The sequence below is a fragment of the Centruroides sculpturatus genome, unplaced genomic scaffold, assembly GCF_000671375.1.
Source record: "Centruroides sculpturatus isolate CEXI.00-Female unplaced genomic scaffold, Cexi_2.0 scaffold337, whole genome shotgun sequence".
NCBI lineage: Eukaryota > Metazoa > Arthropoda > Arachnida > Scorpiones > Buthidae > Centruroides > Centruroides sculpturatus.
Window position 1 is genome coordinate 193,923 of NW_019384508.1, and position 12,387 is coordinate 206,309.

Sequence of the window (12,387 nt, forward strand, 5' to 3'; positions counted from 1 at the left end):
AAACAAATTTTAATGTGGGGAACAGAAAGTGGTCAGTTGAGATTTTCCAAACTGTTACGGAACATTTTGTCTTAGATTACATTAGTTTTAAATAAAATAGAATTTTGTAAGAAAAAATGTATGTAAAAAGATGATATAGTATTGCATTAATTTAAAATATAGAAAAAGTAATCTTTTTACATAAATTTTTTCTATATTTTTTATGCAAGTATGCAATAAATTATTTTGTAATTAAAGATTTATATCATATAAAAAAACTTAAAATATAATTTAATTTAATAACCACTATAATTTTCATTGGCACATATTATATTAAAATTTATGTAATTTGCCTTATCAAAACATACTTATGAAGGGCACATAATGAATAATAAAGTAATATTTGAAATATTTTACTTAATCCAGAACCAACTAAAGATAAAATCATTTTTATTTAAGTAAAACATCTTACTTCCTTCTTCCTCAGCCTTTTTTACAGCTTCTCGGTAATTATTGCCTCTACCAGATTTTAATCCAGAAGACAAAACATTAGACAGTGGGGTTGGCCGAGACAGAAGCACTTCTTGAGCAAGTTCTGCAAATCTCATAACATGCTATAAAGATATTTTATATTAAATTATATTTGAATTCTTTCAAAATAACAAAAATCAAATTATTAAGAATGAATTATTAGTCTATGAAATAAAGATTTTAAAAATTAACACAATATTACAATATTCATATTAATAATAAATTAAAATTAATTACTTACGATAATTTCATCATAATCATCTACGCGTGGGTTGATACAAACTACCATTCTCACTTTTCCTTCTCCTTCAAAATAATTTTTAAATAAATGAGTCAGCTTGCTTTTTCGATATGGAACTAACTGTAATAACAAACAGACACAAAATTAAGTTTCAACTTTAAATAATTTGTGTGTGTGTTTTTCAAATGGCATTGTTATATTCATACCTTGCAACTATTTTGATTTTGGTTCTCTCTTAATATTTCAATACATTCTCTCAACGCCATCAAAGATGTGTTTATATTTCCTAATAAGTTTCAAATATTAAAACTTAATTTAAACAATTTATATATTTATTTTAAATTACCTGCTTCACGTAGCCTGTCTCCAGTATTTCTTGTTCGTACTGTTCTTTCACTACCAGCAAGATCTACTAGAGATAACTGGCTAACAATAGTTTGATTTCGATCCTGAAATAAATAAATAAATATATATATATATATATATATATATGTTACTGTGAAAGACCTAAATTAGAGAATGTCGATATTCTCTGGTAAATATCAACATATACAATATACATCGGGGAAGGACCAAATATTTGGTTATATTATTATGCATTTGAACAATCGCCAGTGTATGTCGACAAGCTTTGGTGGAGGTCGAAATGACACCCGAGAAGCCGATGTCAACAGAGAGGTGACAGTCTGTCACCAAATTCCTCGCTGTTTCCTTCTGCTCAAATTGGTGATACCGTACGAATACAAGTCCCTGATGTCAACTGTGGCCATACAGATGCCCGAAATATGTTGGCAGTTGTTGTTGGAATAGAAGACTCCAACTTTTATAAATTAGCAAACAAAAATGGTACCCTCAAGCCGCTTTATACCTGTAATCAGTTCGTAATTTGTAAAGAAAAGTTACTTTCTAGAGATGAGATTTCTTCTCAAGAAATATCGCTAAGAGAAGCAGCTGCAGCTAATTCGAAAAGTGGAGGGCAAGGCTATACACACTGTCATTGCAGAAAGAAGTGTTCCACGAATAAATGCAGTTATAAAAGCAAGGGACTCTTGTGCAAAGTGCCATAACAGTTTAAGTTGTTGCAATAAATAAATTATGTGATTAATGTTATACAATCTTATGTGTAAGTTTATTATTGTATTATTTTCTTTGATGATTTAGAATGTACTGTTTGTTTTAGGTTCAACAGTTTATTTACATTATTTATTTCTGTTACTTAAGCTTTCTCCTATTTTGACATATTTAAAAGTTGCATTTTTGTCTTAACATAATAAAAATATTTTTATTCAACATTCACCATCAGTGCATGCTGAATGTCGACATTTGCCAGTGTAAGTGAGAAATAATGATATTTAGCAAATATTTCTTACATACACGAAATGACTGTATGAATGCTGACATTCACCGGAGAATGTTGACATTCGCCAGATATCGGTCATTCATCGGTCATATATATATCAATCATCATCAACAGTCATATAAAATAACTATAAAAATGTTAAATAAAAAAAATTAAATTATATACTTGCAATACCTGAATTATTTCTGCACCCACTGGATCTAAAGGAGCCTGAACAAGCCGAACATTAAAAACACTATGACTCCTACTCGATTCAGTATTAAGAGCTGTGTGAGCTACTCGTCTACGTCTTTGACCTTTACAGAACAATTCAAAAGCTTCATCTGCAGTTTTTACTTCTTTCTCTGTCATTCCAAATACATACATATTGTGATTGGCATCTTCTCTCAATATTTTTGACTGTGGAGGTCTTTTGAATAAATGTTAGAATAAATATGATTTTAAAATATGCTACATTCTGTTTTCAAAATTTTTACTTACTTTGGTTTAATTGGATCAATTGGAATGTCTTCTAACAAATCATAAATATAATTATTGTAAATTTCAATGTAAGACACAAACACAGCATATCCATTATCAGAATCAACTTCTAGTATTTTAACATCATCTGGTATCCTCTGGCTCCAATCTAAATCACCATCTTTTCTAGAATATTTCAAAGTTTATTATAAAAAATATCATTAAAAAACTATTAAATATATTTTTTTAAAATTTTACTTTTTTGTCTTAGGAGTTTTTGGGGTAATTAAACCAAGATCTTTTTGCAAGTCCATCAATGATTCTGCTATAGACTGTACATCAAATCCATTCAGTTTATCTGGTTTGAATATCTAAATTTTGCAATAGTTGCATAATAATTGTTAAATGAATTGAATAAGTAGTAGTAATAAATTTCTTTAAATAATTAACTTACATATTTTCTTGTTAGGTATTCTCCAACACTATTGAAAACTGCATCTAAGCAACGAGGTAAAAGTCCACCATCCTGTGGTGTTCCTGTCATTGTATATGTTTTTCCAGATGATGTGATTCCATAAGTAAATAGCAAACCTATATAAAAATACAAGTTTATGTTATTTTATAAAAATTTAATATGTCATGCATTTTTTCCTAAACTTAATTATCCTTTTAATAATTAAATATTCTTAAAATATTAGATATTATAGAAATATATTTAATAATGAATAATTATGTTATTTGTTGTTGAATATATTTTTATAATAATTAAACATTCTTAAAATATTAAGTACGTTAAATCACATTTTAATATTAATTATCAAGATAATTGAATAATTTTATTAATTTAAAAACATCTTACATACCATTTTTTCCACGAATAAGATCTTCTACTAATGGAAATGCAATATTATCAAACAAAGTCTTCTGAGAAACATTTTCATCAAACACATACTTGAATGTGTAATGAATCTACAAAAATATATATTAGAAAAATTATCTGAAAGAGCTATACTTAATACAGCATTTCATTTAGTTAGTTAAGAGTAATTCTTTTTATTTGTACTGTTAAGAAATTCTATACACAATCATTGATTGTGTTTATTATGTTTAAAATATACATATAGCGTGTATTTCTGTACTGTGTAATATCACTTATATACGATATATTATCCTCAAATTTAAGATTTTACTTTAGGTGTACTAAGTATAGCAAGACCTTGTTTAGTGTTTAGAATGTGTTCCTAGACGACAAAGTGCTAAATGAAACAGTGTTAAATGAGGTCATTTTAACACAAAGTAAACAGGGAAAGGGAAACATGCGACCAAAAATAAACAAATTTTATTTTAATTTTAAGTTTTTATATTAATTTGCATAATAATATATGTTACATAACACACAAACATATGCACACAGAAATATAAAGTTCATATTTGTGATGAAGGTCCTGACTCTTCTGAAATTCTTGATTTTTTACGATGAAGTCGTCTAATGTCATTTGTCGCTTTCTTTTTCTTTTGTAAAGCAAATGTCAGTAGCAGAAGATTGCATCCAAAACGCTTAGTCTTGCTTTTGAACTCCTTTCGAAATCTAGATCATTCACTAGTTTGATCAGCAATTTTGGTTATTGTTACAAAACTTTTACTAAGGAAACCTGTAGCAAGTTCTTTGGGGTCTTCATTTCCAAAATCACTATTTTCCAGTTCTACATGAATTCCTTGTTCTGCCAGTTCTTGAAATCGTCATTGGTAAGGTTCTCACCAGGACCTGCAGTAACTCCTCAATACCTGCTCATCTACATCTCCTAGTCCTTCTGCATCAATTGAGTTGACAATTTGGTCAATGATAGGCTCTTCTCATTGAAAATCCTTGGACTTCTCCAGCCATACCTTCTTCCACACACTGTTCATGTATTTATCAGTCAATTCTTGCCAAGTGAAGTCGATATTGCCTATGTCATCCATGATGTTATATTTTTTCTAAAATTGCACCAAAGAAACAGATTTAGGGGAAGAAACAGATTCACTATAATGAACTGCCACCTTTTGCTAATTATTTGGTTCGGGAAAAATCGTATTATATACGAATCAACAAGATGCTGCAATAATTTGAATAATCATAAATTTTGAGCTTTTTTCAGGCTTTAAGCAGACTGCATTATATCAAATCAGCATTAATCAAGGAAACACTAAACAAGATCTTACTGTATGTAAATTATCAAACACAGTTCATTTCTAGCTGTTAATGAATTATAAATATGTAGCACAACTTGTCATATAAATGGAACTTTTAACAGACTACAACAAGATACATTTGAAACATGAAACGGAGATACCTAAATCTTACTATATATAAACAGTGTAAAAAATCTCTGTAAAGTTACATATAATCAACATAATTTTTTTTCTTTATTTAATAAATGTTAATATAATTTCCTAGGCTAACAGATATGCAAATTCCAGTTAATGTTATGTTTTGAAATAATAGTAAATTTTTTTATTTTTAAATCAATTACAAAAAAAAAAAAAAAAAAAAAATAATGAACTATATTGTTAAAAATTTACAAATTTAGAATTAACTCAAATATAAAATAAAAATTCTTCATATATCACCCCCTTTCACACTCCTCCAGAACACAAGTAGAGTTGACCTTTATCTTGAGGCTCTCCTCTAACTCAATATGCAAAGAAAAACAAACTTTGCATATTGAAGCAATATTATATCAATTATATACTTTTATACTATGCCACAATTAGAAGGCCCATTTTTAACAAGTTTTGTATATTAATGTGACAGAAAGATAAAGGTGAACTTGTGTTCCTAAGCAGTGTGGCTGGAAATGAGATATGAAGACTTTTTTTTTGACACTGTTTTTTTTTCTATTTTGTGAATTTTATTATTATTTATCATTCTGGACTTTTTAAATCAAACTTTAATACTGTTTACAAACTAATTTATTCAACTAAATACATACCTCTTTTGTAAGTCCATTTTTTGTAAGAGTATTTCCATCACGCTGCATTAATTTCACAGTACAGTTATCTAAAGCTTTTACACATATATCATCAGTCTGATCCTCTAATGTTCGAAGTCTGCAATAAACTTCAACTGGATCGACTAATCCATTTCTGAGTTTCAATTGTCGTTTTGGTGTTTTATGACGACTAAATAAATAAAAAACATTAAGATTTTAATAACTATGTTTAAATAAATGTAGAAAATAATTACTTTTATAATTTTTTGTTAATTTAAATTAGTGATGGGAAGATACCAAATTTCTCCTGATTTTGACACTACTCAAGATTCTGATTCTTTTGAATACAGTACTTTCTAAAGTTTATTTTAGTTTAGAAAAATTAATGATTTACATGACAAGCATGGCACATTCATTAATTAATAAACAATAAGCTAAAGAATGGAAAATGATTGGGAAATCCAGAATCAATTTTTCAAAACATGAAAATTTTCATTTATAAGTGAATACACATGCCTTTATTTTATATTATAAAATAAATTTGTAATCTTATTTTGGATAATATTGCAATACTACCTTCAAAGAAATTACAACTAATTATTCTACTTTACTCAAAGAACTATCCCATCATTGGAAACTGCTTCACTGGCCTATGCAATGATCATGTGGAGGGGAAAATAAATGAGAAGATGCATTTTTTTCACACTTTCCTGCAATGGGCATGTCTTGTAAATAATTTAACTCCATTGTATTTAATACTAAATGAAATTTGGCAAATGAGCCAAACAAATGTCATCATCATGAGTTAACCAATTTTTGAATTTATTCACTTAACTAACGAATATCTAGACTGACTCATCTTGAAAAAAATCAATTTTTAAAACTCAAAATAGCATTACACAAAAAGTTGTCAAAAAACTAATATGCATACTTAACAATCGAAATCATCTCATTACTTAGAATTTGTTTTAGTACAAATAACAAAAATCATATTTAGTTTAAATAATTATTTTTAATTGTAATTGGCATTTTCCCCTTATAAATAAATACTAAACTAATATAATTTCATGATAACAATCTTTTTGTGCATTTGCATGTAAAAATTGTTGTTGTGAAATTATATACTAGTAATATAATAGTTATGCTTCATCATTGTGCTTTTTATTCAACAAATTTATTTATCATGCCTACTGATCTTATGATAATTCATAAAAACAACAAATGTTAGATAAGTTTGTCATAAACAATGATTCAGCAATTCAATTCAATGCAATTCTATAAAATTAACTTTAATCAATTAATAATTTTAAATAATTTCAAATACTATCAGATCAAACACTGTTAATTCAAAGTTGAAGAATCTTAAAAACTGGCACTTTGTGTTAATGAAATTTATTCAAATACCTAATCTCCCTTGTTCACAAGTCTGCAAATCTATTTTTTTTTGCATTAGAACACACTTTGCACAGACTGAAAACATAATAATGGGGGTTTGACTGTAATTAACAAGAAGTTTGCCATTCTTCCTTATACACATCTATATTATAAATGTCCAAGTAAGCTATAAAATAGAACATACACATTATTAAATATATCTAACTGTATTGTTGTTATTATAATAAAAAAAGTTCAATCCTTCTATTTAACAGGAAAAATCTTAGTAATCTCTTAACTGATGTTTATTACAAAGGTATCACGTGTCTAGTATTAAATGACAGAAAAACATGCCCCAATCCATAATAACATGATAAATTATTGGCAGTACAGATCCAAGTTGATGACAGTAAGTTAACACTTACTGCACGACATGGCTGACATGCAAAAATAATTTTCATAGATTTGCACAATATTTCTTGAAATAATTTAAAGTATTCATATTTTTTAAATTGAAAATACAATATAATACTTATTTTTTTAATTACTAACAGAGAAAATAATTCCAAATTCTTTTAACAGTATCAAATAGTCAAATTCAAAGTTTAATTTTTTGATTTTTAGCATTAATTTTAACTAACAAGTAATTATGTTAAAAAATACTATAATAAGGTAACATTTCTGTAAAAAGTGTAATCAATTCTTATAACAAATCTTACAAAACAACAAAAAAGAGATTTCAACCAAATAGTATTGAATAGTTGCTGGCAAAATCTCACTTAGTATTAGAAGATCATTTACTAAAACATCTAGTTTTTTGATAAAACAGAAGAAAGTTCTATCATTATGCAAATTTTATCAGATATTCAACCAACACTTTGAAGATGTTTACATAAACTAATTAAGATGTAAATGGATTCAAATGGATATTAGTTGAACTCCATCATTACCAAGAGTTAAAGATAATTATTTTAATGCTTCTAAACCAAGTATGATAAATGCATCTATCGGATCATTCTGACATAATCCAGCAAACATTAGGCTTTAAATTAATATGATAAATGCCACTTCCTTCTTAACTTTGACTTCAGATTCTAAAACTAAAAACAATACATCTATAACAAATTCTTTAAGTATCTGGAAGTGGCCTATTAATCAATCAAAAACATTTTCTTCAGCAAACCTATCTACTGTTAACAGTTTGTTATTTACATAAGTTAACTATAGTAGCTTATTTAGCATTATTCTAAAGTTAAAATCATATGTAAAGAAATTATTAGTAATGCTGTTAAGATAAAACAAATATAAATCTATATTTAAGCCATATATATGTATATTTATATAAACTATAGAAATAAGTGAAACTATCTAGAAAGTTCCAAATAAGTTTACAAGTATACTTTTTTTATTAGGAATCTAACATTATGGTTGGACTTAAAATGATGCCCTGGTAGCAAAACTAGAACTAACACTTATTTTACTTAATAAATGACTAACACAGCTTGCAATGATCACTTGCTATTGCAAGAGTTTTTTATACTACATATCTTCTTCATACTATCTGACATGTCCTTTCAATTTATCAAATTGTTTGGTTGAGAGTTGCCATGTCCAATAACAAGTCTCAATAATAAATGTTAACTGTTCTGGTTTACAATTTGACAAGTGTTGCTTTTATTGTGAACAAATAATTATAAGATATTCAAGAGCTGGAATTCTATACAATCTTTTCATTCCTTTCCCTTTTGGAAAGACTGCATTGATGAAGAATTCACGCATTTTTGTTGAACTGCAATTGAAAAAACTGTAGATCTATAAATTCCCACAGTCATCCATCTGTCTATCTTTCCTTAATCTCAAGAACAGTTAGATAAATGAAAGACAAGTCTAGATTCCCCAATTCATTATATACAAACTTCCAATGCAAACCAGAGTCACATTATTTCAATTAAAAACTATTCCTCTGAAAGGAGTTAAAAGTTTAGTTACATTTTAGCTCTGGTTTTGTCAGGTATCTCCCCTAGTATATATATATATATATACTATATATATATACTAGGTATCTCTCCTAGTGTGTATATATATACATACTAGCTGCAAGTACCCACTTCGCTGAGTTTTTACTTGTTCATACATTTATATGTAATAGGGCCTATCGTTTTTTTTTATATAAAAGACTGTTTCTCTTCCTCTACATAATCTTTCTGTTTCAATGTGTTTCCCTATAATTTTCAAGTTGCTCTTCTGTCTGATTATTTCTGTTTCTCGTAGCAGTGTTAGATGTACTTCTCTTTCTTCCGTGGTTTCATTTCTCCGCGCCATCTTTTGCCTTTCAGATATGATTCAAGACCGCAAAAATTCTTTCTTACGCTTTGGCATTGTTTTGTATATTTTTACTTTTCACACTTCACTATTCACTTTCTACTTTTTCTTGTTATTCGTATACTTTTACTTATGAAAAATCAACTGAAGCATGTGTATCACACATCTCCAAAAGCCATCCTCACTACTCACACATAACGGTCCTGGACTATTCGAAAACATTTAAGATTAAGATTACATTATAGCCGATTTACCCGTTTTCACAGAATGCAAGAATTAGGTTCCCTGTTTCCAAACTAATTAATTAATTAATTAAAGAATTTTTACATCGTCTAAAAATATGTTCGATTTCCCTGCAAAAAGCAAAAAAACGCATCTGCGCCTGTAAATCTTGCACACCACTTCATCTTAACACTTCCTTTGTTACTCAACACTTCCATTGTTACACATTTTCGAAGTCAACCACTTTCAACCCCCATATCTCCCACACTCTTATAGCTATCAAGACGTAACCACAATAGTGCACGATGGGAGACTTGGGGCTACTACCACACACAAACACCATTCATGTGCGATGTGCAGTTTTGGCCGCGGAGTGAAATATGTGGACAAACACGTCCATTTTTATATATATATTTATTCATATGTTTATTTGACTGTATAAATATATAATCACTAAGTTTTCTGCTTCAGGTCAAAACGTTCGATAAAAATTAGAATGCTAAAAGAGCAATTTTAAATTTTAAAATCACTGGAACAATTAAATATTCAAACAAGTATAAAAATTACATCTGTGTGTTAACATTAACACTAAAATTTAAAATAAAAATTAACATAAAAGATAATTGTTTATAAGCCATACACCAATATTTCCTCTCTTAATTTTATTTACAATAGAGACATACATGCTAAACATGTTCAAAACACACAGAATATTTGAGGGGCAACTCATTTAAAAAACTCTATAAATAAAAAAAACTCATATGGGAACCAAATATAAGTTTTTGTCTATTTCCGAATGAAAAACAGACAATTATTCAGAAATCAGAATTCGGAGCTCATAAATATAATGGACTGAAAGAGGGGATTCAACTGTTAAGAATTGGCAAAAAAGTTTTCAGATTGTCCAGCTTTATATGAACAAGTTATACTGTCAATTTTAAAGGATTTTTCCTTAAAGTTTAAAATGTCAGTAATTTTGTGTAGGACACAGAGCCAGAGATTTAAGTGTTTGAAAGCTGTAAGCTGAACTCTGTACGAGGCCCATTACCAACCCTTAAAATTTTTACAAGTCAATACAAAAAGAAAAGAATTAACATAAACATATTAGTTACATTTTATTTTGTGTAGTATTTACAGAATATTTTATTGATTTGTAAAAAAAGCAAGCTTAAGCAATGGCAGCTGGAACGATGCAGAGTTGATTAGTAGTCCTATGACTTTTTTTGTTTATAGAGTTTTTTAAATGAGTGGCCCCTCAAATATTCTGTGTGTTTTAAGCATGTCTAGCACGTATGTCTTTATTGTAAACTAGCTGTTACCCGTGACTTTGCCCGCGCAAATGTTGCAAGCAAACACCATTTATATTCAGTACTAGCTGCAAGGACCCACTTCGCTGGGTTTTTATTTGTTCGTACATTTGTATGTAATATAGTTTTTTATATACATAAAAGACTGTTTTTCCAAGTAATCTAGCTGCAAGGACCGGCTTCGCTGGGTTTTTAAAAAGTAACGATAGTGAAGATTAAGATAATTACATTATAGCCAATCTTACCCGTTTTCACAGAATGCAAGAATTAGGTCCCCCGTTTCCAGTCTAATTAGAGATCTGGTCCCGATTCGATTTCTGAACGTCTCCTCTAATTATTAATTAGAGATCCTGAGCTCATCATGAAATTGAACATCTCCTGTTCACATCAAGTCAAACGAACTATTTTCAACGTTTCTGGAACGTTTACAATCGTTCTATAATCGAACCAATATTCGAATTTTATGTTCAAATTAAATTCGAACAAATTCGAACAAACAATTCGAAATAGAAAGCCACTTTCAAGCCTATATCTCCCGCACCCTTATAGCTATCGAGACGGAACCACCCCTATGCACGAATGGAGACTTGGGGCTACTACCACATACAAACACCATTCATGTGCGATGTGTAGTTTTTGCGGAAAAGTGAAATATAGGGACACACACGTCCATTTATATATATATAGATAGATATAGATATAGATTTCAATAACTATAGTCATTGTTATATAACATCTACCGCCGAGAATGATGAGAATTACTGAGAATTAAACGAACTGTTTTCAATTTGATCAATTTTCTGGAACGTTTACAATCGTTCTATAATCGAACCAATATGCAATAACAAATTCGAATTTAAAACGGTTCGAACATTTGGTTAAAAAAATAGAAATATATAAAAATATTTATAACAATGTCTGAAATGTTATCAATTTAATACCCCTAAGTACTCAATGAAGACTAAACGTTGTTGAAAACAAAAAAATCTCATCTAAAATAGTACAGTAGAAGCCGTTCTTCAGGTTAAGCCTTAATCATTAGATAAAATTACGAGAGAAAACGTTGGTGTACGGCTTATAAACAATTCTTTCAATCTTGTGTACAACTGTACTCTCAACTGCCACTTTCTCTAACATTATTTTCGGTTATCTTTACATTATTTACGGTTTACATTATTATCTTTTCTTTTCTACTTTATCTTTAGATTCTATTAAATAAAAATCATTAACATTTTACATAAATTATATTTATTACTTAATAAATGGAACATTCATCACTCTGTTCTTAGGCCTAAATAATAACTTAAATATCAATATTAACTTCAGTCGCAGGTTATACTTACGTTGGTTTCATTTTGATTTTAAAAATAAACCTATTTAATCCTAAAATTAATTCAAGAAATATTTATAAAATCGAATAAAAAAGTTTAACTTTTCATAAAAATCGAAAACTCTAAACTTCTTTTCAAATTTGCCAAACGAACTTTAACGACCAATCACAGCGCTCGATCGATCGAAGCGACATTACTAAACATATTTTAAAATGATGATAATAAAATTTTCACTATCAATTTTTCTTTCATTAAAAATTAATTAAGTAATGATTTATTACGTTTATTA

General features: G+C 28.4%; 1 protein-coding gene across 1 annotated transcript in view; it reads right to left on the reverse strand.

Annotated features, from left to right (window-relative positions):
- LOC111622301 (kinesin-like protein KIF23) overlaps positions 1 to 12,269 on the reverse strand; it is a 31,636-nt gene extending 19,367 nt beyond the window's left edge. The window contains exons 1-11 of the mRNA XM_023364661.1: positions 12,111 to 12,269; positions 5,543 to 5,732; positions 3,434 to 3,539; positions 3,025 to 3,161; positions 2,829 to 2,941; positions 2,592 to 2,756; positions 2,286 to 2,520; positions 1,098 to 1,200; positions 958 to 1,037; positions 752 to 871; positions 452 to 593 (exon numbers count right to left, since the gene is read on the reverse strand). Coding sequence (XP_023220429.1) covers positions 452 to 593; positions 752 to 871; positions 958 to 1,037; positions 1,098 to 1,200; positions 2,286 to 2,520; positions 2,592 to 2,756; positions 2,829 to 2,941; positions 3,025 to 3,161; positions 3,434 to 3,539; positions 5,543 to 5,732; positions 12,111 to 12,121 — 1,402 coding nt within the window. The 5' untranslated portion in view covers positions 12,122 to 12,269. The remainder of the gene's footprint in view (positions 1 to 451; positions 594 to 751; positions 872 to 957; positions 1,038 to 1,097; positions 1,201 to 2,285; positions 2,521 to 2,591; positions 2,757 to 2,828; positions 2,942 to 3,024; positions 3,162 to 3,433; positions 3,540 to 5,542; positions 5,733 to 12,110) is intronic.
- Between the last annotated feature and the right edge of the window lie 118 nt (positions 12,270 to 12,387).